This window comes from Coloeus monedula (genome assembly GCF_965178545.1).
Source record: "Coloeus monedula genome assembly, chromosome: Z".
In the NCBI taxonomy this organism is placed as follows: Eukaryota; Metazoa; Chordata; class Aves; order Passeriformes; family Corvidae; genus Coloeus; species Coloeus monedula.
The window spans coordinates 44,453,083-44,480,898 of NC_138822.1; the positions used below are offsets into that span (position 1 = coordinate 44,453,083).

Genomic DNA, 27,816 nt, shown 5'->3' on the forward strand with positions numbered 1-27,816 from the left:
TAAAGACTGACTGTGCACATGTGAACAATACAGCATGAATGGCACCCAAAAAATCTATTTTACATGAGAGGCATATACCAGGTAAATTATAAAAGGAAGTGGATTGGTCCCCAGTGTGCTCTCTCCCTCTGTCAACCCCAGATCCAGACCATCCACAGCAGTAGGACCAACTGATCAGATCTAATGACTGACCTTTTTCTTTCTCTCTTTTCCATCTATTCTCTCCTGTTTCATCCCAGCAATCATATTTGACCACTTAACTCAATATCTGAAGTTTATTGTGAGATTTGGGAGCTAGTTTAAAAGTTTGTTGTAGAAGTTTGAGAGCTTGTCAGCCAACATTTTTACAGCTAAAACAGTGGGCTAACTGCTGGAGTTAAGGCTACTGTATAAATCAGTAAGAGCTCCCTGACAGGTGGACTTTGTTGAGACAGACAAGAATTTACAAGAACCATCACACCCACTTCCAGGTTGTGACAGCCTGCTGGAGGGACAGGACAGCAGAGCACATGTATTCCAGGAGGTTCATTGATGACAATTTCCCTCTCCAACTGATAAAGGAGCCAAAGAGGAGAGGTGATAGGCTGGACCTTGTTCTCAGCAACAAGGAGCTGGTGGGGAAGGTGGAGCCCAAGGGCAGGCTGGGCTGCAGTGACCATGAAACAGTAGAGACTGAGATCCTTGGGGCAACTAGGAGAGTGAGAAACAAGGACTTCAGAAGAGCTGAAGTTGGCCTCTTAGAGATCTCCTTGGTAGAATACCATGGGACAGAGCCCTGAGTGTAGAGGACTAGATGATATTCAAGGATTGTTTCCTCGAGGATCAAGAATAATGCATCCCAACAAAGAGAAAATTAGAAAAGAATGTCAGAGGCCTGGATGGATGAACAAGGAGCCCCCGGACAAATTTAAAACACAAACAGGTAGCTTACAGAGCACAGGAACAGGGAAAGGTAGCCTAGGAGAAACACAGAGAAATTTCCAAACAGCCAAGGAAATGGAATTGTTGTTGTTATTATTAGTATAATGAGGGAGAGAAAGAGAGAGAGGAGTAAAACCCAAGAGAAACAAATGATGCACAGTGCCCAGTGGCTCAGCACCCACTGACTGATGCTCAGGCTGTTCCCTTCACTGGCAAGTGTTCCAGCCACACTGCCCAAGTTGCAGAAGGTGAAAGCAGGACGATGGTTAGGAAAGCTAAAACACTGACAGAAGTAAATCTGGCCAAGAACATCAAGAGTAACAAAAATCTTCTTTAGGTACATTAGCAGTAAAAGACTAGGGAAAACGTGGCTCTTTTCAGGAGGGACCTGGTTATGCAGGACATGGAGAAGGCTGAGGTACTCCATGACTTTTTTGCCTCAGTCTTCACCAGCAAGTGCTCAGCCACACTGCTCAAGTCGCAGAAGTTGAGAGCAGGGACTGGGAAAATGAAGAACTGCCATCTGCAGGAGAAGATCAGGTTTGAGAATATCTAAGGAATGTGAAGGTGCACCAAGTCCAGTAAACTGACACAGAAGAGCAATAAAAAGCAGATTAATTTCATCTTTTGTTCTGCTATCCCCACTTCATCTAAGCTAGAAGTCTTCAACATCATCCATCTCTTCTCTCCTCCCTCCACCTCGTTCTGCAGTTGTTTACTAATTTTAGCACAGTGCTGGTATATATTCCCAGAGCTTGAGCTCACTCAAATGTTCTCAAGATAGGCAATAATCTTGATTTTTAGGTAATGATCAACTGCAAACACACTGAAACAAGATGCTTAAACATTTTTTTAATTCATTTATTAACTGTGCACAAGAGAAGTATCTACCAATAGAAACTCAAAAGCTATACAGTATTTTTTTACTTGGTGGTTAAACATAATTAGAGTATCACATGACCATGAATGAAAGTAATTTCTCCAATTACAAATTAGAATAAGTGTTAAAATCTCAGTGGAACAAGCCAAATAGCCATAGAAGCAATTCCAGAGCACAAGGCTATGGCTCTTTAATTTGCACAATGACAAAAGTAATTTACAGTTAACCTGTGAATATTGACATAATGTTATAATGCAAGTTTCTGTACAGTTAAATGTAAAGAGACAACCAGAACAATAATTCTAGTATATTTTAACTGAAGTTGCTTAAGCATTTTTTCTCAGATAGTTACCAAAGATCCTGGAAGATTCTACACCAAGTCCAAGTCCTATGACTTTTTTTTCCTATTTTTTTTTGTGGTTTTTTTTGGTTTTGTTTTTGGGTTTTTTATGGGTTTTGTGGGGTTTTTTTTTTTGTTTTTTTGTGGGGTTTTTTTTGGTTGGTTTTTTGGGGGTTTTTTTGTTTGTTTGTTTTTTCATTACTTACAATTTCACTCTATTGTAATGTGTAAATCTCTAGAAATGAGCTGTCTCTGTTGTATATATTGTATACAAATTAAAGCAAAATATGGTACATTACTCAAGTGGTATAAGTCTTCCAGCATTTTGCTAGTCAAGAAAAAAAAAACATGCCAAAATCACCATAAGCAGTATTGGTACCCACAGCTTCAATTAATTTGTTTCAGTTTTATTTTGTAATCTACATAAATTACTACTGAAGGATACTGTTTAAGTAGTAAATAAATTGGCCATTTGTAGGTCAGACAAAACTTGTTCAATCAACTGTGAAAGCTGATATTGTTTCCAAAAAATCACAAATAATGCAGAACAAAAGAACTGATGCACTCAAAGTGAAAATGCATTGATTCCCACTGTCTGAGGAAAATACTGCACTCCTCCTTCAAATGCATCAGACTGGTTTTAGTCATAACAAGACAATCCCAAGAGTCAGAATGAAATAAAGCAATTTGAAAGATTTAAGAGCTGTTATCAAAAATAAATTACATTTTTTCAAGTTAAAAGAAACACTGCTATGAAGGCTGAGAGCCAAGCAGCCTTTCAATAGCTGCATTGATGTCTCCTCCTGTTGCTATTAGTGCTTGTAAATTTGCTTCACGGTTCAGAAAGCCCATTGCGCTCAGCTGTTCCAGTTGCTGCTGAAATCGAACTTCTGGGTTTTGTAACTGCTAAGAACAAAATTTCAAGCTATAAAAGCATAATACATACTTAGCAAAATACAGGATTTAAACATAAGTGGGTTTCACATCACTCTGTCTTTTCCAATTTTTGACTACATCTTGTTCAAGTTCCAAAAAATATATTCAGACAAATTCAATTAACAACTGAAGCATTTTTTTTAACAAGTCAGCACCGTCAAATTATCTACACTTATATAACACTCCTGAACTCCAGGAAAAAGTGATTGTTTGATAGAGGAGGATTCAAATTAAATTGGGTACATGTATGTCCCATGAACAGTTTCTCAAAGATATGCATATAGGTGTTTTTTTAAAACAAAATAGAGCTCAACCAAGCAATGTGGAACAGCAAAGATTATGTTGTTGTCAACAATATTGAACATCACAGGCTTTATTTTCCCTCGACATAAAGATCACGTCTTTTGTAACACTCCCAAGTATTTGTTGACTGAAATTACCAAAATCCTAATTGTTAGAAAGTTTAAGGCAAACTGTTAGCTGTGCTTTATAGCAAGATTCTGTTTACACAAACTCATGGCGAAGTTCTGCATTGTCTCAATGGTATGACCTTCAGAGGCATGTTTTGAATCAGAACTATTACAGGAAAATTATATTCTGCAAAGTAACATCTTAAAATCAATGACTCAGTTTAGATTAGTACACAAAACTTTTGCCGCTACTGCTAAATTTCCTTTTGTTTTAATTCAGCAGTTTCATACATCAAGAAATTACCACCCAGATTTAAAGTTTGTATATGGTTCCATACCAATGAAACAAAACAGAATGTTGACTCAGAAGGGTAAGATTTGAAAGCCTAAGTGAAAATACATAAGAATCTGGTTTGCTACAGTAACATCCACCACTGCTTTCTCATTATTCTAAAACAAGAGAAAAAAGTCTGTCACAGCAGCAAAGCAGAACTAACTCAGCCCATGGTAAGAGAGGAGGAAAAAGCAGGACTGCCCTTTCCATGAGCAGTCTGACATTACACTGGGTATGCACCATGTGTGAAGGTGCTGTTTCACAGAGCACTCCAGAAAGCTAGCAGCATGGCTCCTTTAAAGCCAGTCTTGCTCACCACTCTATGACTACCGGCAAAGTTGCTACTGGAGCTCTCTGGAAACCCTTAATCCCACTATGGTAACAAAACACACTGCAGTCTGGACCTGCAGGATGTCAGGGAAGCCATACAAAAAATTCTGGCTCCAAATAGGCAATGTGGCTACTCTGAAGAAGGGGGACAGAGGCTTATTTATTGCTAAAGAATAACAGTCATCAATACAGGCAAAGAGCACAGAGGTAACAGTGTTCAATATGTTTAAGCTTTACTCTTGCCTGAACCCACACTACAGCTGTCAGTCAATCTTATCATCTCAGTCTGCCTCTATCTTTACCAGCATTTCAGAACTCAGTGGGATGAAGATGAGTATATAAAAATCAACTATTCAGAGGACACTTTTACTCAAACTGGATGGTTTTTCAGCATGTACTTGCACAGCTGCAATAGCACTTTTAAGCCTCCTCTACTGACCTTTGACCAGAAGCATCCAGTGGGCTGTCCCCTCAACTATCTGCCTCTTTCCAGTGCTTTATAATTAAAAATCAAGTAAAAAGTAAAAACAACTAGAATATAATTATGTACTTTACCTGAGTATTTGCACCAGCAAGTGCCTGCAACATCTGGTGGACAAACTGCTGATGACCAGGTTCAGTGGTTCCTGAAGCTGGACTTGTATTTTCAGTGGAAACAGAACTAGGTACAGTGGACGCTGTAGGAGCTCCACTACTTCCCACTCCACCCAAACCAGGATTAAATCTGTATAAATTACAGGAAAAGAAATACACCACTTGAATAATAAATACCAGTTTGTCTCTTCTCATTAATTAGTACATACAAATTCTGTCAAAGAGAGAGTAACAATTTGAGTAAAGTACAAAGACAAAGACCAGAGTTATCACTGGTTAGGATTGCACAGCAGACAAAAATGTGACAGATTCTAAACCAACTTTAATTAAACCAAAAAAGGCAAGAGGACAAATCTTTAATAAAGACTGTATAAATTTCCAAATCTAAAATGAATGAATAACACAAGGAAAGACTTCCTGTCTAAATTTGTAAGATCAATTCTTACCCTGGTATAAGCCCCGGTGCTTCTGTTGCTAATGTCTGCAAGCCCTGCTGAATCTGTAGCAGAGCCTGCATCGCTCTGGGGTTTGACATAGCTGATAACGTGTCAGGATTCTGCATCTAAGAAAAGGAAAGAAACTCTTCATTATATGTAGATGTTCCAAGGTAATTTTCATTGCTAGATGTCTTACAGAATCTGACATAATTTCAGAACTTGGCTTTCGATTTTGCAGTTGAAAATTACAGGAAATCCTTCAGTTATTTTTTCTTCTGTGAGAAAACTTCCATAGAAGATGATCAATGAACTCTCTAGATGCAGAAAAAGCCTTCCAAATGAGAATTATACAAGAAGTATTTTTCATTACAGATCTCAATTTTCCAAGGCCACAAGACTATATTAGTACATTATTCTAGAATTAGTCTCCTATATCATACTACTGGTAAGCAACAACATTGAACATGAGGAAATTTGACCAATAAATGCCAAAGAAAAAGTAGTAAGTTCTTTTCCTAGCTAATTTCAGATCACAGCAATTTGATTCTGACTATTCGTACATATCTTCTCATCTGTAGTGCCCTTACAGCCTGAAATGTAAAATAACACACTGCAAAATATACCAGCAAACAAATGTATAATATTCAAGGGTTCTCAGTCTACCGTGACTTCGATTACAAACTGGCTTTCACATCCACAAATAATTTAGAAGACAAATCCTTTTCACTTCTGAAATGAAACATCCAAAAACCTTATTTTAGACACAAACTCAAAACTAGCAGCTTATGCTCACCTTTGCACAGAGGCGGCAACAGGTAAGTGGAAAGTAATGTTTCAGTTAAAAATAGCACAGTTTTGGTAATCAGACCTACTTCAAATAGCAGATAGGCTTACTAATCTTAGCAGCTTTCCCCTGACAACTATACCGGATTACTTTTGCTGAAAGACCACATTTGATTCATGTAGAAATCACAGATTAAGGTGAAATCTCCTCTGGTGCAGAGCAGAACTGCAGAATAGGAGAACAACTCTGATCTGGAGTATGGGCGCCTAAAAAGACTTCAGAAGAGCAAGTTAATATTCTCCATTCATCTCTTGGACTTTTATCTTCATGACAGCTAGAAGTCAAAGAATAACTAAATGTATAGTAGATGGAAAAGATTACTCCAATTTTGAAGAGGTAAACATTTTGAGGTCTCCAAATAAAGCTGCTGCAACCACTTTATAAAAATATTTAAATCATGACTTACTGTCTGATATTTGAAGCTGTCTTACATAAATGGTGGCCCAACAATTCTTAGAGCCCTTAGGTGACCTGGATCTCATCTCTGTTAACTTTATTAATTCCAGTAGCAGCCATTCTTCCCTAGTTCTGCTGGGCAGGCAATTGCCCTTAATTGCAAAAGATGCCTTCCATTATGCAGATTCCATGGTTTCTATCTCCCAATCCCATAATATAAACACCAGTAGATAAGCAAGAAAACACAAACTGAAATATTACCAACACTGAGAATACCCAGATATTTCTCCACTTCACACCTCAACTGCTAATGCTGTTAATCATCTAACTTTAGACACTGAATACAACAAAGAACTATTTGTGCAGATAAACTCCAAAGCGATAGTAACATGAGATACCCAAAGGAAACAGAAATGATTCCTACTGCGCCTTCATTTATGTTTTGAAATCTGGGAGTAATTAATGTGGTACTAGTTCCTCAGATACTACGGAGTCATTATAAAGCAGGGGCAATACAAAACACCACAGCCATTCATGTGGTTCAAACAATATAAATAGTATCTTTTGAACACTGAACTTGCTACTATAATTCATGTATGTGCTCATTATTTTACTCATAAAAACTCCTGCATGCAGTCAGATCTTGGCAATGCATATTTACACTGATTTGCAAGGACTGCCTAATGACAGAACTCATGCAGTGGATTAGGCTTTCAATTCCTAAAAAAATCTTGCTTGCTACTATTTAGGGAACACAGTACTACTACACACTGTGGCAACTAATACCAAGCAGATACCTGGGCTGCAAACACAAAGCTGATATGAGTGGAAGACAATGGTAGAGCAGTCGTTACAGGAAAGACTTCAGAACCCACTTCTTTTAAATTAGCTAATGATTTGGGTCTTTCAAGGCATGCTGTAGGACCTTTTTTCCAAATATTTAAGGCAGGTTTGAAGAGGCATGAGAAAAGCATAGTGAAACGTTAACTAGTAGTGTGAAAAGTACTATTCCTTTTAATTTGTGAAACAAAACTTGTCACAAACAGGCGTTTTCCGGCTGGTGCACAGTAAGAGCATTTATTCTAAGCAAAGAAGCAATAACAAATCTTAGCGGTTGTGCTATTCATAGACAACAGTCAGGCTTAACTTTTGAAAGAGATGGAGACATTAAGCAAGAATATTATCAAGGGACAATCTAACTTAATACCTAAAGCTAATGAGAGTATATTACATAATATAGCTATTAGCCAAATCAAAGACAGGCACCAGTTTACTAAAAATATTGCTCATTGACTTGAAGACCTTTATTAAGAGCTAGTATCTCATCTTACTTGCTGAAGGAAAGTTGGAAGTTGTTGTCTCATTTGTTCCTGAAGTTGAGGATTTCCAACAAATAAAGGATTATTCAACATCATCTATAGGACAAAAATATTTAACTTCAAAGATCAAGCAGTAAAAACTACTGGAGGTTTTAAAACAACTACTGATAATACAGCAATGGTCTATGAAAATTATCTCACAGAGTAATAATCATCTACTACTTCGGCCAAAACTTTCTGGGGGTGTTTGTCTTTTTCTTTTTTTTCCAGTTTGTTTTGCTTTTGCTTGGTTGGGGTTTTTTATCTTGCAAATGAATGAATTTCCAGATACAAATGAGGTAGTCTTGCCAAGTGTTACAAGAAAGTCCTTTTCTGTTCAGCCTCCACTACAAATCTAAGTAACAGCTTTGCTGTAAATATCACCTGAAGTCAAGGATTTCCAAGTGAGTATTTAATACAGAAAAGATAGTATTTTTTCAATCTCAGTTCAAAATTTGGTTTTCAATATTACCGCTTTAAATAAAATTTGAAAGCACTTCTACAACACCATTCATAAAACAGCATCTCCATTTCTACAGTGAGCACAGGTTACAAACAAGAAGTTAAAACCAGAGTCATATCTAGATACAGCACTAAGTCTCCTCCCTTCACTTCTCCCAGACTAGTGGGGGTATTTATTTACTGTTAGCTCTACCCTAATTTATAATCAAAGCATTTTTTTTTGTCTAACTGTTTCTTATGCTGGATCACAAGTTTAGGGCTGCACAAAGGATACACAACCCTACAAGTTATTTTAGAAGCATGTCAGGCATGATATCCAACTACAAATTGAAGAAATTCACTGCAACAAATTGTTAAATGTAAGCAGGTAATAATTTCAGTGAGTTAGGAATTAACATTAAAAACTGGTCCATTCGCCACAGGCAATTGTTGAGCTTTTGGGTTTTATGTTTTTTTACTTTAATACACACAATATATTACTATACCAAATGCAATTTACCTGTACTGCAAGATCAGGATTCTGGCTTAATGACTGCATCATGCTTCTCATGTAGGGTGCAGACAACATATTCTGCATAAGTTGTGGGTTTTCTGTTATCTGCTGTAATAAGCTCTGCATTCCTGGTGTGTTGAACATACCAGCTTAAAGAAAAGATAAAAGGCACTTTAGTAAATATCCTGACTACCATAAGAGAAAGTAGACTATCTAAACCCAGAATACAGCTACTTGGTTTTCATGAGTTTAAGACACTGAAATATACCTCAGTGTGGTTCTGCTTACACAGACACATCTACCCTATAAGTTAAGAGAGACATTGTATCCAACACATACTCCCATCCAAGTACCCACATTATTAGCTGTTTTCCCATTTGCCTTAGAACAGAAAAAATACTACAATTCATCTACAGATTCATTACCTTTGTTATTTTAAGGCAGTATACAAGTATTATTATCACTCCGATTATTTTTCATATTTTTTTATTTTTCCTATTTTTTTTACAGAGGACTTCGATAATAGTAAAACATTCTACAAAAGTAAACAGCAATAAAAACTGAATCAAAAACTCTCTACCTAATGAAAGAATCCTTTCAGCAAGGTTCCAAGTATGTGCAAATATATACAGTTGCAGTAACAAACGCACCTCCAAGTCCAGGTCCCAAATTTGGTCCAGTTGAGCTCTGTCCTGTAGTGCCAGAAGTGCTATTTTCAGCATTAGTGCTGCTACTGCCCTCGCCACTAGGGCTGGTATTTCTTGTGGAAGTCTGTGAGCTGGACTGAGGAGCCCATGGATTTGGCAGAGGATCTCTATTTTCTGTACGAGACAGCTGATTGTCCCCTCCTGCTGATGCATTGCTTACTAAAGAAGCAAATGGGTTACCTCCAAACTACAGAGAAAGGAGAGGAAACACACATCATCTACAAATTTCTAAATGAGACATGCAAATAAAGGTTTATGGCTCTTAATCAGTTATACTCACCATTCTACAGTAATTAAATACAAATATTGCAAAAAGACACCAACACAGAGATACTAGGACCCCCCCAAAAAATTAAATCATGTTTCTTTTTGAAAGTAGTGCTGCTACTACATTGTATTTTGATCACAGTAATTCTGACTCTAAAGTCTTCTATTCTTCTCACCTTCAGTTAAAAGTTACTAAACACACACTTAAAAGGATTTTACTGGACCTCCAAATCTTAGGGCAATGAACTAAAGGAATTAAAAATTAAGTAATAAACAAATGTATTAACTTTAAAATAGCTTCTCATCATGCAAAGTGATAGCTGTATTTCTTCAGGCTCAGAATAACATAGTATTTTTAAGCTCTTTCCTCTCAAGAGTAAAAGGTTGCATAGCAAATTCAAGTTTCAAGAAGTGTTTTGTCAAGTAAACATCTGGAAATTTATTTAAATTCTTTTATTTCAGAAAGTAAGTATTTACTTTCCATGCCATTTGTAATCTTTTCTCACCTGCTCCTGTGCTGCATTCAATATTGGCTCCTGAATGTCTGTGTACATACGCCGCAAGGCATTGTATCCCCCTGGTATACTTTCAAGGTTGCTCAAGGCTCGGTCCTGGTTTCGCATCATTTCCTGCATCATTGCAGGGTTTCTAGCAAGTTCTAGTGTCTAGAGAAGTGGAACGTTTAATCTGTATTAATAAGAAATCCATTCTAAAGTGAAAACGTCAGCATTTGGCAGTATCTCAGTCATCCCTGTCTAACCCAGTTAAAAATTATGATTAAAGCTGAATCAACCTGTCAGCTTAGCATGAGTCAACACAATTTGGTATTTAGCCAGCATTCTACCACAACTGATTGGGTCAGGAAGACTGGCTAAATAGAAGAAAACCTCTGAACAAGCTATTCTTTTCTTTCTTCATCTTTTCCACACAACATACTCTTACCATTTCTAACATTACTACAGCCGGCAGACCATAGTATGCCATTTAAAATAAATACATACAATTTCAAAAGCACCTATTAATCTCTTTGGGTTTTAATACATTTTGCCACACAACGTATCTTATTTATCTTTTAATTTTAAAAACATTTAGAAGTACCCACAGTGAGACACAATGAAAATATGTAGTATCTTGGAGAATTACCACTTATGGTAGAATTGCTGGCTAGACAACAGGTTTCAAGGGCAGACAGGCACATCCAATTCTAGTCTCAGAAGACATGACTACACAGTATTCATTGACTTTCAAAACCATGCTGCAGATTTTCTGAATTATCAGTCTATTTTGGACATTAACAACTAGAAATGTACACCCTGGTTGTCTATGGCAACATTTTATGGATTTTGAGTAAGACTAAATACTTCAAGAAGGTTTACACGCTCCACTAAGCATGTCCAATTCCTGCTCTATTGTTAACAGTAACAGCAGAATCACAAGTCATGAACTAACAGATCTTTCTACATACCTGTCTCATTATATCTGGATTATTCAGCATGTGACTGATTTCTGGATTTCTCTGTATCAGTTGCTGCATTTGAGGGTTAGCCATAATTAACTGCCTCATCAGGTCAGGATTTGAAAGCATGCTCTGAACAAATGGATTTTCCATTATCTGAACCATCATTTCCGGGTTGGACATAAGCTGCCGTTGCATCTGACTTTGCAACTCTGAGAAGTTTGAAGTATTTAAGCCCAGGCTACTCAGGCCTGCCAAACCTCCAAGGCCACCTTTAAGAGAATGAAAAAAATGTGAGTGACTTTACTTCCAGCCACATCCAGATTCTTTCTAAATACAAAATACTTGACCATATCTCATACTTCAAAATAACAAAAAAGAATGGAAAGTCCCATCTTTGCAAGGCTGTTAAGAGCTTGCTTCCTTAAATAACAAGATACATAACTAAAAATCCAACAAACTTTATTCTTAAATAAAATTTGTTATAATTCTAACAATTTTTCTTCTTGTTTTCCAAAGCCAAGATACAAGAGATGTTTGAGTTTGGGGGCTTTAGGTCCATGTCCTACCCGCTCCAGCAACACTTAACATTTGCATTTGTAATAATCATTTATCTGTCTCCTCTTGGTTAGACTATAATCAAGAGAACTCCAATATGAGTTATATTCCCCATTCTAATTAAAAGCAGAGTTTCTCTTGGTAGCAGTGCACCAAGAGCTAATTATGTTTCGAATTCTTGTGCTTTGCCAAATCCAAATAAAAAATTTCAGAAGGTATTAGACAGACCGAAGAACCATTTAAACCTAAGAAATCATCTACTTACTATAACTGGCTTTTCCAATTCTATCTCTTCCCCCCTCCCAAATGCAAAAAAAAAGTACTAAAAAGAATGAAACAAAACCCCACCACAACTATGAAAATAGGTTATAATTTTTAAGTCAATAGACTGCAGTCTCTTCATTCATGAAAGCAAAGACTCATAATACTATCAGACTTGAAACCTGAGAAATACTTAATTGTAAGATTAACAGCAACTTTGTTGCTTTTACTGCAGATCTTGGCTTCATGTTACAGGTCCAACTTCTGTGATTCATCTATATTCAATTACAGGAACTCAGATACACTTTTAAGAAGCACAAGGACACTGGAAGGAATTTCATTATTTGTACCAAAATACAACATCAGTATCACCTTACCACTGAAGGTGAAACAGTACAAACCTGAAGTGGGTGGTGAAACACTGGCACAGTTTATCCAGGGAGGCGATGGAGGCCCCACCTCTGGAAACATTCAAAGTCAGGTTGGATGGGGCTCTGAGCAGCCTAATCTAGTTAAAGATGTCCCAGCCAATTGCAGAGAGGTTGGACTAGATCACCTTTAAAGGTATCCCTTCTAACCCAAACTGTTTTTTGATTCTATATAAAACTAACAAAACAACTTTCCTCTGGTAACTGAGTAATCAGAAACCTATCTGTAATAAGTTTTTTGGCAGGTGTTTTTGTTTGGGTTTTGTTTTTAAAGTTCTGTCTACATTGTAATAAAGCTTTGGGGACAATTACCTGAATCCAAGAGAAGATACCCACCATGCTACCTAACAAATATTCTTACCCAAGCCAAAAGGGTTACTATTTGTTGAAGCTGGTGTTGAGGTACTACTGCTTGATGTTGATGTAGTAGCAGTACTCCCAGTGGTGTTTGCCTGTTGAGCTGTGTGGTCTTGTGATCTAAAAAAGCAATTTAAAAACTTTATAGAGTGTAACAAGTTATTTTAAGTAGTGTCATTAAATGTAGGAATAGTATTATACTTGAGAATCTTAAAATACATTTTGATTCTTGGTCAAAACCCAGTTATCTCCAGACGGCTTCCTATAATAAATCTTTCTCAGATCCCTGTCATGTCACTGGAGTTTCAAACAGTAAAAAAACATATGGGTATCACTGCAGCCATTACCACCTTCTCATCCTACCCTGTGATGCCTGCCAATGAATTGTTTTCTCTGTCCTTATCTCGCTTTAAGGATGCATGCCTTATTTCACTATACTCACATACTACTGGTAACATGCCCATGCCTTGAAGAAATAAAGCCTAACAAATTTAATGCAAAATTTATTTCATGCCACATCTCTACTAGGATGCTTTACTGAACGTGAAATTCAGTTAATGTCACATTTTATTAGAAGACAAATATCAGACTCTCAATAACCTTTAAGACTTCAAGAACAGGGTGATAATGAAATTACATGAAGCTAAAGCCAGCATAATTTAGCACAGGCACTAAAGCATGTCCTGCTTGTAAAATCACCACACCCTTCTACTGCAGGCAGAAACACAGATGTTGCCATGTAGTTGTTGGGGTTTTAGTTTAGTCTTAGGGGTTTTTTTCTGTTAAAGGAATTTTCTCCCATATGCATGTTGCTAGGGGACAAATAGCTGTACTTAAGAAAGACAAAAAGGGAGTGGGGCGGGCCTGGCTACTTTTTTGTCTACACCTGGGTGTGGGGTCAGTTCGCTCTGAGCGTCCAGAGAGAGAAGCTGCAGAGAAAGGAGCTGCTGTTTCTTCTTTTTGGCTGTTCTTCTCTTCCTGCTGGAAACAACGCCGGGACCCCAAAAGCCGTTTTCCCTGCCCTGCTGGAGGCCGAGCTGTGGCTGCCCTGCCCCGCTGCTGCTGCTTCGAGTTCTCGCTACGCTGTAGCCCTGCTCGCCCTGCCTGCCTGGGCATCCCTGGGGTTCTCCCATCTGGATACATCTCGCCTGCCACCCGGGATTTGCGTTCGTCCCTGCCGCTCTAGCCTGCCGCTCTAGCCTGCTGTTCCCGCCTGCCGTTTCCAGCCTGCTGTTCCTGAGAGTCCGGGATCAGCTGCCCAGGGGTTTGTGAAGCCTTTGTCCCATCCCTTCCCGGGATCCCAGGGCACGGGTGCCGCGTGCTCCCCGAGCTCGCTCCGGAGCGCCCCCTGCAGCCGCGGGGGAACCATCGCACCTGCCCTGCTCACCGGGAGCCGCCAGCGCCCCTGCCGGCTGCGAGCGGAACTGCACCCGAGGGGAAAGGGCCCGACAGCCGAGAAGGCTGGCACTGGGTTTGTGATTGTTTGCTGTTACTGCCAGAGTTGTTGTTGTTTTGTTTGACTGGTTATATACATATACATATACATATACATATACATATATATATATATAGTAAAGAACTGTTATTCCTATTTCCCACATCTTTGCCTAAAGGCCCTTGATTTCAAAATATAATAACTTGGAGGGAAAAGGGGTTATATCTGCCACTTCAAGGGGGGCTTCTGCCTTCCTTAGCAGACACCTGTCTTTCAAAACCGAGACAGTAGTAAAAGAGATCAAGGAACTGAGCTTGAACAGAGCTAACATGGCCTCTCTGTTCTAAAGAAAAGAGACTACTTTGAAATCCAAATCAGTTCTCCACTGTGGTTCAACAATCAATAAATGCCTGTATTTGCAGTACTACAGAATAAAATAACTTTTAAAACTAAGAATTCAGACTTCACGAAAAGATTGGAGAATTTGACAGTACACTAGACTTCATACTTCAGTTCGCCTTGGAGAACCTTTCCCCCTGTAACAAAACTCTGCACTTGCCCCACTCAAGCAAACACCAGAAAAAAAACCCCAACCATACAAAAAAAATCTCAGAAAGATGCCTTAAATGCAGCAATTTTCCTGAGGTTTCTAAGAGTTCTTTAACTTCATTAACAGCAACTGCAAACTTTGAACACAAGATGACTATAATTAGCCAAGCAGCTGTAACTTGAATGAGGAAGATTATAGACTGTATCCTGATTGTGACTCTCCCACTAGAGATATTTGATTTTCTTTCATCTAGAAAACACACACATCTTTCCTCCATAAGCAAAAGAAAAATAACAAGCATATAAGCCTATTTGTATTTTCAACTGAGAAACTATTTTGAGAAGCAACTATGCTGCTTCATGTAATAAACATGAAAGGTTCTGCAATGTGTAACAGAAAAGTAGATGACACTGAAACTTGCAGTTCAACTTGCAGCTCCCATGGAAATTGGATATTCTCTGAAGATAATGGTTGGTGTGAGTGTCAACCCTGTTAGCCTCCAGTCTTCCAGTGATATTCCTGTCAAGTGCACATCATCTTTTATACCCATTTTGCCATTGCGTTTCTACCCAGCACTTGTGAACAAACGATACATGTTGACCTAGAACTCTATTCAGAAATTCAATGTATCTTCACTGCCCATGGCTAATCACTCACTTCTACTCTGACATCAGTTACAAGATTTCACTGAAAGTCTGTAACATTCAGAAAATATAGCACAGTAAAAAAAGTGATCTTTTTTTAACAAGGATTGGCTAGGGTATATGAAGACTCCTATTTTGAAGTTACACATCTAACATAGCTTAGAAGGGAAAAGATCATCTTCAGATCCAGTTTTGAAAAATAACTTTTATTTATTCAGATACATAGCAGCAACAGTCAACATAAAAGTAAATGGCACAGCGTAAAGTAGTTTTGAATGAGTCAATCTTGATACTCGTGGCCAAAAATCAGCACTTTCCAGACACTGGCAGGGTCTAAATCTTGTCTTTTGGGACAAGCATAAAATATAGATATTTTAGCAAGAATACTACTGAGATATTTCAGGACAATACTATCCTTTCTCAAAGGTGATTCTCATTATGCTGGCGATTCTCTCTAGCAGGTTTTAGTATGTTTTTAGTCTATTCAAGCAAAGCTAGTGCGTGAAAACTCTTAATACATACTTTGAGGACAGCACACGTACACGCAAAGGATCTGTAGTTTTTCATTCATACTTTGTTTTCTCAGATATGATTAAAACATTCTGCAGATAATAGAAACATACTCTTCTAAAATGATTCAAAAAAGGCAGGCCAGAGTGAAGACATGGAGTGCAATTCTGGTAAGACAGATGCAGGAACACCAAAAATTCCCCAAAAGCCACAAATGTGGCATTTGTGCTCCTGGGGGTTCCTCTGTCCAGAGGCAAAGTGCAAGCAGGGAGGCTGGCAATGGTATTTCAGTATGTATAGCTATAGTAGGTCCAAACTATAAACTCTCTGAAGACTCTGCAAGTCAAAAGCATCCTGCTAACACTACTCATGAAGCCTCTCTGCCACACTCAAGACCGCATGCAAAAAAAGCAATAAAAAAATAGCAACAGCAGAATACTCACTCAGATGCACAGAATTGCAGTATTACCTAATACTGTATTCAAGACTGGCATGGCTTGTATCAGCCTAAATTTCAGGTGGAGGAGGCACAGGGCAGGAAAGAGAGACCTCTGACAGTACAAACATGTATTTTGACTCCAGGACAGAGAACACAATCCTTTCAGGGCATGAATATGGAACAGAAGATATCAATTTCAAAAGGTAGCTACATTTAATGCTAATGCTACTAATTTCAACAAGAATTTATATTTAATGCTACTGTTACTAGCTAGCCTTTGTGTCTTGGTAAGACCTTGAAAGGGAAGGCCTATTTTTGTTCTCTCCTACACTCCATGCTCTTCAACATCTGACATTTTCACATCAGAGGTGATCCTCACCACAAACAAGAAAGACCTAAGTAGAACAGGAGCCAAAACCACTTTCAAGCTAAAATAATGAGCATGTTATTGACTAATAACAAACTGCATTCGAGGGATCTATTACTCTACTTGTTGGAAGGATTTTTGGGCACTTCACAGGAAGTGCACATGACATAGCTAACTGATACATCATTCTAATGCTTATTCACCAAAGGAAAAAACAACAAAAACAACCCACACATTAAAATCCAAAGTCTGTTTAGGCAGATAAATTCATTACACCAAAGCAGTTCTCAAAAATTTTCTTTCCTTGTTTGACCAAAACAGAGAGTCTTTACTACTGCATTGGTAAAACAAGGAAAGAAAACTCACTGCAGAAAAAGAAGAGAAAGAAAAGATTCACTGCAAGTTTTCATGTGTGAAAAGAAAATCTGCATAACATATATTAATGGAGAGTAAGAGATGGTTATCTAACAACTATGAAGCCAAAACAGCTGGAACTTAAAAAAAAAAAAAAAAAAGTTAAATAACAAAAAACCAAACCAACAAACAAAAAAACCCAAACAAACAAAAAACCCCCTCATGTATTTAGAAACATGAACCATATTAAAATAGAGGATAAATGAAAAAAACACTCTAATTTTATAATTTCACTGCTATCCTGCACCACCTGTAACTAAGGAACTGATTAAGGTGATTTAGTCAAATCTAGTTTGCCAGCAGAAAGCTATTAAAAATGCAGAGTACTTTTACTTCTCGAGAGGCAAACAGAAGACCACTCGTCATTAAGGTTACCTGTTTTGTGTTTTGATAACCAGGTGAACAGTGAGTCCATCATGAATTCCATGCTGAGTCAAAGTATCTTGATCTTTTAAAATTTTTCCAGCAAATATCAACACAAGCTGATCAGTGTGGGACTTGAAGCGCTTAGAGATTTCTTCTTTGAACTAAACAAAAAAAATTAATATACATTTATGTAATTAAATACTGAACTGTAATTTTTAGAAATCATTTAAGAACAATCTATTTTTTACATTTGCTATATTACCTCACTTGTACTGCATATTCTGTATTTCAAAAACTAGAAATAGTTTTGTTTTCTTAACTTTTTTTTGTCCATAGGAAGACGGGAAGTATTTCTTTGTCATACAGAAAAGGAAATCAGAAGAATTTCACATCTAGATCACTAGTTACGTAAGTCATGACAACAAAAATCTGATTTCTCTTGACGACTATTGTGACTTCAATCAGGCATGCATCCATGACATAAATACATGCTAGTATATATAGTACTTAACCACACCCATATGTATACACATGGTGAAGTATGCATATAATTATATACTAGCAAGTACACACATACAAATATGCACACCACTGAAGCCATCCACTGCTGAAGGAGTGATGACGCAATGTCACAAAGAGGATAAGTCTGTCTAGACTTTTGCTGGAACTACCTAACTAGAAGATAGTATCCTCTCTTCTTTGATATATTTTTGCTGCCTTCCTTCCATGTGTCAAAACCAGCATTCCTTTCCACACAGGCAAAAGTTATACCTTAGGTGGCTCTGCTTTGTCATTCAATGCACAACATAGCTACATGAAATGCATTTGCAGCCCAGGACACAGTGAATAAACACATTTTTCATTTCACTAGGAAATCATTCCCTCATTAAAACACTTGAACATGGAAGTCCACTCTATATCGTCTTGCTTTCCTAATCAAAAATAACCAAGTTATGCTTTCAATGACTTCTAATTGCAATTTATTACTCTCTGGAAAAATGCTCTCATTGAAAGCAGAATATTTACAAAATTTAAAAAGAAAGATGTCCAAAAAAAATGGTAAGAAATGACTTGGTTATAAGAATGCCAGATAAATTTATTCAACAAGACTTGTCAGCAAGCTAAGTATTTTTAAAATCTCAGGTAGTTAGAAAGTCCTTCAGAAGTTCATTGTGTTTAAAACTTTAAAATTAAGTTGACCATAATACTTTAAAAAGCATCCCAAACATATAACAGAATTCTCACTCCATATAGGAGAATAAAATATTAATCTTGCAACTAGTCATTAATAATTAGGCAGGACTAAAGAGTAAAATTCCAATGTATTATGCTTTGAAGGTGAGTTTCTGATTGCAAGGTTTTATAGCACAGGAAGAGAAAAATAAACAGGGCTTAAAAAAAAGAGAGAGTCCAAGAGACAAGAGTGTTTAAATCTCTGTGTTTGTACAGGAGGTTGCCCTTGGTTAGTTAAAAGTCTGCTCACACAGAGCTAAGTTTTGGTTGTTGCAGAAATAACTTACAAGTCAGCCTTTATACTGGCAATATTTAGACTTAAAAGCATTCCAGAAAGTCACTCAGGCCACTCCTTCCCCAAGCGTGTTACTTACCTGAATTATTTCTCTCATGTTTATCTAGTCTGTTCTCTGAGTTCCCCAGCAACTTTTTTCCAAGAAACCTGTTCCAGTGTTTCACTACCAGATGCCTTCACTGGCCTTCCCACAATGGACAACACAGATTGTTCTCTTTTGAACAAGGGACTGCAGTAAGGCTGATCTTTCCTTGACGGTTCTTCTCTAGTCCAAGCCTTCCCACCCCCCCTTTGGATTTTCAAAGCCAATTACTCTGTTATATAAGTGTGGGGATCAATGCTGGCCAAAATATTTCACACCAGCTCATCTACACTTAGTGGAAGATAAACCCCCCACCCTGCAAGCTATTTTCCAATTTGTAAGAAAAAGTGAGAAATTAATGTGAGAAAACATTAATGTAAGAGTACTGACTTATCTAATAGCTATAAACTCTAGACATTTTGTAGAATCCTAGAAGAGGTTAATGTGTACACCTCAAACACTGATACCTGGATGGCCGTGTAGCCAACCAAAGAGTGTTGGTAATAAGAGACAAGAATTTTTGGTAATAACCAAGGATTTTTGGTAATAATATGCTGTGGGAGAGAACAAGACGTGGCTGGTGAAGGTGACCATACAGAAGTAGGGCAGTACTTTCCTGGGACAAACATCCTTGCTGTAGCTTGTGGAGATAAGTTCAACACAGAACAGTGCAAGCACAGGAATGCAACCGAGAAGTGGGCATGGACTGTAGGGAGGGATGAAAACCGCCCAAGATCCCCAAAGCCCTCCAACCCATTTCCAGAAAGGTCTGAAAGAACAGACTGTGCATGATAACTAATTTGCATAGAAAGTCAGAAAGTTATATCCAAGTCAGGGAATGCCCATCTAAAAAAAGTATCTTTACAAAGCCCAGTCACATGCACACCCCCAGGACCCTGAACTCCTCATCAGCTGGATTGATGCTGGAGCCAGGACTGGTGATCTCTTTTATTCTCTTCTTTTCCTTTTTTCCTTTCTTTCTTCCCTTCTCTCTCACCTCTTTATATAAAACCCACTGCCATGTGCTTATATAGTAGGTCAGGAATTTAACATACCAATTTAACTTGCCAGGTGTGTAATCTAAAAATAAAATTTTCTGAGTTTTTGTGGACCCTCTGACTTTTGTCACTCTTTTCTGTGATGTCGCAGCCTGAAGGGGAAAGAAGCACCTACAAATCTTAAGCATGAAATGTCACACCTTGTTCTGCTGAGCAACTGCTCAGGCAGTTGCTTCCTATCCTGTATTCTTATGCTTAATTACTCTTAATATGCAAAGTAATGCAAAACCAGCAGAAATACTTAGAATGCGGGACAAAGCTAATGCATCAGAATAAAGGACAACCATACTGTGACAAATGAAAGACTGTCATTTACCTAAACTCACTTATTACCATATTTTCCACAATATGCTGTGACAGTGAGATCCACAAGTTAATTCTCATCAGAAGGCTGATGTTGTAGTATAAACAATATTCATGGAATCACAGAATATCTCAAGTTGGAATGGAACCATAAGGATCATCGAGTTCAACTCCCTGCTTTTCACCGGACTACCTGAAACTGAACCATATGACTGAGAGCATTGTCCGCAGGCTCCTTGAACTCTAACAGGCTTGGTGCCATGACTGCTTCGCAAAGGAGTCTATTCCAGTGACCACCCATCCTCCCAGCGAAGAACCCTTCCCTAAAGTCCAATCTGAACCTGATGCAGCTTCATTCCACTTCCTTGTCTCCAGTTGCTGCTCACCAGAGGGAGGAGACTGGCTGCTCTCCCTCTGCTGCCCCAGCTGGAGGAAGCTGTAGGCTGCCACGCAAAAACAACACTACAGCAGGACATAAATGCAACCATCAGTGTACCAGGACCCACAAAATAACCTCTACAACAACATCTGTGAATGATCTAAATGCACACTAGACCTATTTCCAGTCACAATAATAAAACTACTGAGAATAAGAAACCAGTTTTGGCTGAGACATATTTACGTAAAAAGCCTAGTCAAGATGCAATGAAAGTGTTATGTCTCTTCCTCAGCTTCACTGTCATTCAATATGACATTGGGACCCCTGAAATGACAAAGTGTAAGCAGGACCAAGCCCTCTGATAATTCATTCAGAGAAGACCATCATGTAAAACCTATATTACCATGGAAGACCATTTACAAATGAGGCTGTTTGCGAAGTGTTAAGTGTTAACTGTCAAAAACACCTTAAATAACAGATTAGCTTCATACACTTTTTATTTTTTGCAGAGGAAGAGAATCATCTACACATACGGAAAACAGAATCCTAAAAACACCGTGGAAAAGGAAAGTAAAGATCATCTAGTTCCAACTCCTCTGCCAAGGTCAGGGACACCTCTCCCTAGACCAGATTACTCAAAGCCAGTCTGGCTTTTTGAATGCTTCCAGCGATGGGGCATCCACAACTTCTCTGGGCAACCTGTTCCAGCATCCTCACATAAAGAATTTCTTCCTAATATGGAAGAGGGTAAAGTCATTACCCTTTTATCATCACCCCACGCCCTTGTAAAAAGTCTCTCACAATCTTTCATGTGGGCCTCTTTTGGCCACTGAAAGGTTGCTATGATGTCTCCCTGGAGCCTTCTCTTCTCCACAATGAACAGAAGTCTCTCAGCCTGTCTTTATAAGACATGAGCCCCAGCCCTCTGATCATCTTGGTGGCCTCCTCCTGACGCACTCCAACAGGTCCATGTCCTCCTGTGCTGGGGACCTCAGAGCTGGATGCAGCACCCCGGGTGGACTCTCACCAGAACAGAAGAGAGAAGCAGAATGTCCTCCCTCACCCTGCTGGCCACGATACTTTGGATGCAGCCTGGGATACAATCAACTTTCTGGGCTGCGAGTGCACGTTGCTGGGTCATGTCCAGCCTTTCATCCACCAGCACCCCCAAGTCCTTCTCCTCAGGGCTGCTCTTGATCCACTCTATCTGTATTTGTACTTGGGATTGCCCCAACCCAAGTGTAGGATCTTGCACTTGGCCTTGTTGAACTTCCTGAGGCACATGAGCCTATCTTTCAAGCTTGTCAAGGATGGCATCCCTTCCCTCCAGTGCCTCATTCACACCACACAGACTGGCATTGTTGAGGTGCACTCAATCCCACTGTCTGTGTCACTGACAAAGGTGTTAAACAATGCTTGTCCCTGCACCGATCCCTGAGGACACCACTTGACACTGGTCTCCACTTGGACAATGAACCGTTCACTGCAACCCTTTAAATTCCTTATTCACAGAGTAGTCCATTTGTCAAAACCATCTCTCCAGTTTAGAGACAAGCCACAGGGCACAGTGTCAAACACTCTACATATGTGCACGTAGATGATGTCACTCACTTTTCCCTCATCCACCACAACTGCAACCCCATCACAGGCAATCACCAAATTTGTCCTTAGAGAAGCTGTGTTGGCTGTCACAAATCATGTCCTTACCTTCCACGTTCCTTAGCACAATTTCCAGGAGGTTCTGTTCCATGATCCTGCCAGGCACTGAGGTAAGACTGGCCAGTCTGTAGTTCCCTGGTTCTTCTCAATTTCCCTTCCCAAAAATACACAGATGTTCTATTTCACCTCTTCCAGTCTTTGGGAACTTCCATGGGGTACTGCCACTACTTCTCAAATATGATGGCTAGTGGCCTAGCTACTTCCTTGCCCAGTTCCCTCAGGGGCCATGGGCATATCTCATCAGATCCCATGGAACTGTGCACCTTCAGGTTCATTAAAGGGTCTTAAACCTGATCTTCTACAGAGGATGGTTCTTCATTCTCCCAATCCCTGCTTTCACCTGGGTAGTGTGGCTGGAGCACTTGCCAGTGAAGGGAAGAGGCTGGGCATCAGTCAGTGGGTGCTGAGCCACTGTACTGTGCATCATTTGTTTCTCTTGAGTTTTACTCCTCTATCCCTCTCATTCATTACCATTATTGTTGTTGTTACTATTATTGTTGTTGTTGTTTTAAATATTAAACTGTTCTTATATCAACTTTTTTACTTTTTTCTTCTGATTCGCTTCCCCATTTCACTAGGCAGGAGAGATGTGAGGAAGCAGTTGCATGACACTTAATTGCTGGCTGAGGTTAAACCACAACAGATTATGATGATGGAAATTAATGCATATTTAGGCAGCTCTAAAAAATTTGATTTTGGTGCTGTTTAGGTCTTCAGTTTGCACAACATAACTAAATAATGGCATCAGTAAATTACAGTTAAAATACTTCGTCCACAAGGAAAATCAAAAGCAGAAGGAGTTCAGTGTTGCTGGCTGGAAATGATGAGCATTTCTGTCCAATTCTCCTACTTCAGTGACTCATCCTTTTAATTAACATGTAACAATCCAAGCAACAACATCCGCTCATTAGCTGTATTGTTCTAAAATACAAGTTTTACTTCACTGTAATAATACTACATCTTGTCGTATTACAAAGGTGTTCAGTCATATCTGTGCATAGGAAAAGACTCAAAAGCTGTAAAAATAATGTTTCAACTTACTTGACACCTAGTGTCAAGTCACCTAGTGGAAACTAGTTCATTGTACTCCTCTAGTAACTGAATACAGTAAAAATAATGTAAAATCATGTAAATTTTTTACATGATTATTAGAAAAATGCGTGGGCAGAAACACATTGGGAATCAGACTAAAACACAGGACCAATGTCTAGACAGAGGCCTGGTTTTCCTAGGGAGAAAAGTAAAAAGCGTTCTTAACCAGAGTGAGTTAATTCAAGGTTACATTCTCCTCAAAGCATGGCAGCTTGTAGATTTGACATGAATTAGAACAAATCTAAAGCTCATCTCATTGAAGCACTTTGCCCAAATTGCCATTTTACCTCAAGTTAACTTGTCTACATAAACTTTTTTTTTTGCTTTGAAATACAGGAGCAGTATAACTTTTCATATTGAGACCACTCATTGGCTTTTCAGCAGCACATCAGCACTTCTTGTTTATACCCTCAATTCCATGCCAAATACCCTTATCTTCATAGCACCTTTAAGATAATCACCATTAACAAAACTTGCCTTTTTTTGTTCTACGTTAAGACACATAGAAAAAAACCTAAACAACTCTCTGTGAAGCACGCTAGGACTTTTACTACACCTGCTCCACTTGATTGCCTCTGAAGTTTTTTGCAAGGTATGGGTGGACACTGTACAGTGTTGATGTCAGTGCTGAACACATGCATATTGGTACTCAAGCTAGCCAAAGTAAACACTTTGTCACCAAACAAAGCAAGTATCTGAATACACATGAAGTAGAACAGCTGACTAAACCAGATACTATTTTGCACTGTCACTTTGCAGAGCAGATCCATAATTTAAACATTAACCTATTAACATCTGACAAGCTGGCCTTGGAAGAACCTGCTAAAGAGTTATTCCAGGCAAAGTAAAAGTATTAACATTCAAACTCTCCTTTGACATGTTACCACCATATAATGATTCAAAAGCTTCTGCTGACTCATTTTATGACATCAAAACCAGCAACTGTAATAATCTTACTATCCACTCAAAAGACAAGATGTTGTGAAAAAGTAATAAAAAGAAGAAAACAAATAAATTAAAAAATACTTTCCCAAAAATCTCTCAAGCTCAGCTTAGTAAGTCATACTTAAAAATTAAATTACATTAACAACCTGGAAGAGTTCTTGGGCAATTAACATCCAAGTCCCATTGAAAGTAATAGAACACCGGCCCCTAAAATTCAACTACTTTGAAAATATTAGGCTACAGTTTTATCTAGGTGACTGTAAAAAAAAAGCGAGTTTGCTGACTCCCCACATGAAACCTTGTTTTGAACACAATAGAGGATGACATGGAAGCAAGCGTTTGTACATAGAGGGCTGAACTACAGTTCTCATTCCCAGCAGGCCCTCAAACAGTTCTACTACAAAGAAAGATTTTGAAACAGCATTACCTTGTTTGGCACCGCTGTTTCAAAACACACTCATAATATTTAAACTTTCAACTGTCTTTCCTAACAGCATACACAGTTAACCATATTGACCGCACTTCAGTCTGTCTTACATCCACATTGAGCAGTCTCAGAAGCAAACTTTGATGAGCTCCAGCTTTCTTTTATACAACAGAATTAATGGTTACAGGTCATCTTGACCCAAGAAGTAAGGAACCAAACACACAGCCATATATAACCGCTGATAGCTGTGGTTTCCTTTTGTGGTGAATCATGACCTGGTCATCTTATGACTGACTTACAGTGAATCAGTAAAAACAAGGTTTCATTGCACAACTCTAGGACATTATACAAGCAGGAATACAAGCCCTTTTGGCCCACAGCAGATAAAGCATAGCTAGAAACAACACAAAAATAAGTCTATGTAAGAGTATTCTGTCTTTCATGTCTCAATGGACTTACTATCTTCTGGTGGCTTTGCCAATGACCCACGCTAGTTTCACAATAAAATTATTTCCTCAGATGTCTGCACCGAAACCAAACTCACAAAAAAAAGCACACTTGAAAACACAAAGTCAGATTCTTGATGAGTTTACAAGGCTAGCAGCCCATAAAGGGTAAACGGCAGCAGTGCATAGTAGTGTAAAGGGCTCAGGACTCAAGTTCTAGCCATTTCTATTCCTTCCAGGGATCCTTCAGCAAGCCCCTCCACTTCTCCAAGCTTTTGTCTGAAGAAGCAATACTTCTCCATAAAAGCACTTGGCAATCTACTCTCTCCCTGTTTGTTATGTACATGATTGCTGGCAAAGTAATGCAAACTGAAAACTCCTTCATTTAGAGAAAACACTGTCCTGGTTCAGGCCAGAACAGTGTTAATTTTTGCAGTACCCAGGAGGGGACATGGCCAGGACCCAGAGGTTATACTATACCACCTCTGGTCATTGCCAGCAGCTGGGGAAAAGGAATCTCTTCCAGGGAGAAGGGATTCCTTCTGGTTAAGAAAACATGGTGGAGGAAAATATCCGGTATTGTCTGTTATCAAGGGGATTCTTCCCGTGTGAATCATTCATTTTCTTGCACCCTCTGTCATTAGAATTGTTGCTGTTAATATTTGTTTTCTTATCTCATTGCTGTTTGCAGTAAACTGTTCTTATCTCAACCTGTGATCTTGACCTTTTGTGCTTCCAACTCTCCTCTCCAGCATGCCTTGGGTTGACTGACCACTTATGAAGAGTGAAAAGAGAAAAAGCTTTATAAGTTAGAAGAAACTAAGATTCAACTCAACCCATTGAGGTTTTTGTGCTGCACAAAAATAGAAAATGCTTCAACTCCTCTCTTTTATTATTATTTTCATCTTGAAAACTCTCAACTGTATTATACAACTCTTAACTAATTTATACAACATTCAGTGTTATTTAACAAACAAATAAAGCCCTGGCTCAGAAGGGAGAGGGAAGGGAAAACATGGCAGAGAGAAGAAGTGGCAGTGTAGTTTGGAGAGTCTCGGTGGGGTTACTTAGTTAGGGAGTAACATTCCTAAAAAACAACACCACTGTTTAGCAACAACCAAAATCGGTGTGTTACCAAGATTATTCTTGCACTGAATACAAAACACAGCACCATATCAACTACTAAAAAAATTAGCTCTGTCCCAGTCAAAACCAGAACACCACATCACCATATATTCCAAATTATTAAGATTTTACCCTAACTTTACTCCCAGAAAATTACCATTTTTACAGAGCTAAAGTTTATAGTCACTAGATTGAAACATTGACTGGTTTTAAAAATCCTTACATGACACCTCTACCACAGCTAATTATTCATTAAGGTTTTCTGTGCTGTCACCAATTTTGAACTGAACACAGGACAATTTTTTAAAAACTGTGTGACACCCCTGACTGAGGGTGAGGGATTTTATCTAGGCAAACTCCCAGGACAAATGCAGGCCCTATCCAACATGGATAAAGTTTAAAGAAAAGAATTTAAAAATATATATTAATGTCTTACTTTTATGCAGAAAAGTATCTACACAGAAGACACTTTACACTACTACTCAAACAGGTTTTCTTATATTACTCTGTCTACCAGCCATTTATCAGCGAACACTTGTGGAGTACTATGGTCAGATAACTGATACCTTTGAGCTACATCTAAGCCAATAGTCAGGAAAGTCAATACACTTTTACTTCAGAAGGTTCTTCTATCAAATAACCACCTACCATTGCTCTAAAACAATTTTGAATTCACGAAATGAGGAGGAAAAAAACCCCACCTTAAGAAATATGTATAATCAGAGTATATCACAAGACAGACTCCATAAAGAATCACACAGACATGTTACAATGCACTGAGATGATGGAAAACCTAACACTAAATACTTTGTGTATTCAAGTGCCTGGGGCAACTGAAGAACAACAGAAACCTAAATTGCAATCATGGAAATGAAGAACAGACTGGATTCCATTACACAGTTTCAACCTATCTTGTTTGTACCATTCAGTAGTCCCTGGATTACAGAAAAACAGTGAGACAGAATTGGATCATGGTAAAATAATTGCTCTTATAAAGTAAAATTTCTTGTAAAGTAAAACTTTACATAAAATATTGACAGCATATGCAAGACAGGAAAGATGCTCCACTACAAAATTACCCAATGTTTTGACAATTTAACATTTACACCTGTGTGATCTTCACAAAGCAGAAGACTACCAATTTGGGATTGCGAGAACCAGGCACAAATATGAAACCCTGGATTTATGATTTTAAAGTTTCAATCACAAACTGTACTG

At 38.5% G+C, this 27,816-nt stretch overlaps 1 protein-coding gene across 4 annotated transcripts in view; it reads right to left on the minus strand.

The window, feature by feature from the left end:
- Positions 1-1,798: 1,798 nt before the first annotated feature.
- Positions 1,799-27,816, minus strand: part of UBQLN1 (ubiquilin 1) — a 30,537-nt gene continuing 4,519 nt past the window's right edge. Inside the window, exons 2-11 of one of the 4 annotated variants that reach the window (XM_082301019.1) lie at positions 17,504-17,655; positions 12,774-12,889; positions 11,175-11,437; positions 10,216-10,374; positions 9,386-9,629; positions 8,742-8,884; positions 7,754-7,837; positions 5,192-5,307; positions 4,707-4,875; positions 1,799-3,044 (exon numbers count right to left, since the gene is read on the minus strand). In XM_082301019.1, coding sequence (XP_082157145.1) covers positions 2,892-3,044; positions 4,707-4,875; positions 5,192-5,307; positions 7,754-7,837; positions 8,742-8,884; positions 9,386-9,629; positions 10,216-10,374; positions 11,175-11,437; positions 12,774-12,889; positions 17,504-17,655 — 1,599 coding nt within the window. In that variant the 3' untranslated portion in view covers positions 1,799-2,891. Of the gene's footprint in view, positions 3,048-4,706; positions 4,876-5,191; positions 5,308-7,753; positions 7,838-8,741; positions 8,885-9,385; positions 9,630-10,215; positions 10,375-11,174; positions 11,438-12,773; positions 12,890-17,503; positions 17,656-27,816 lie in introns of all 4 variants that reach the window. The other 3 variants (XM_082301018.1, XM_082301021.1, XM_082301020.1) reach the window with 3 other exon arrangements.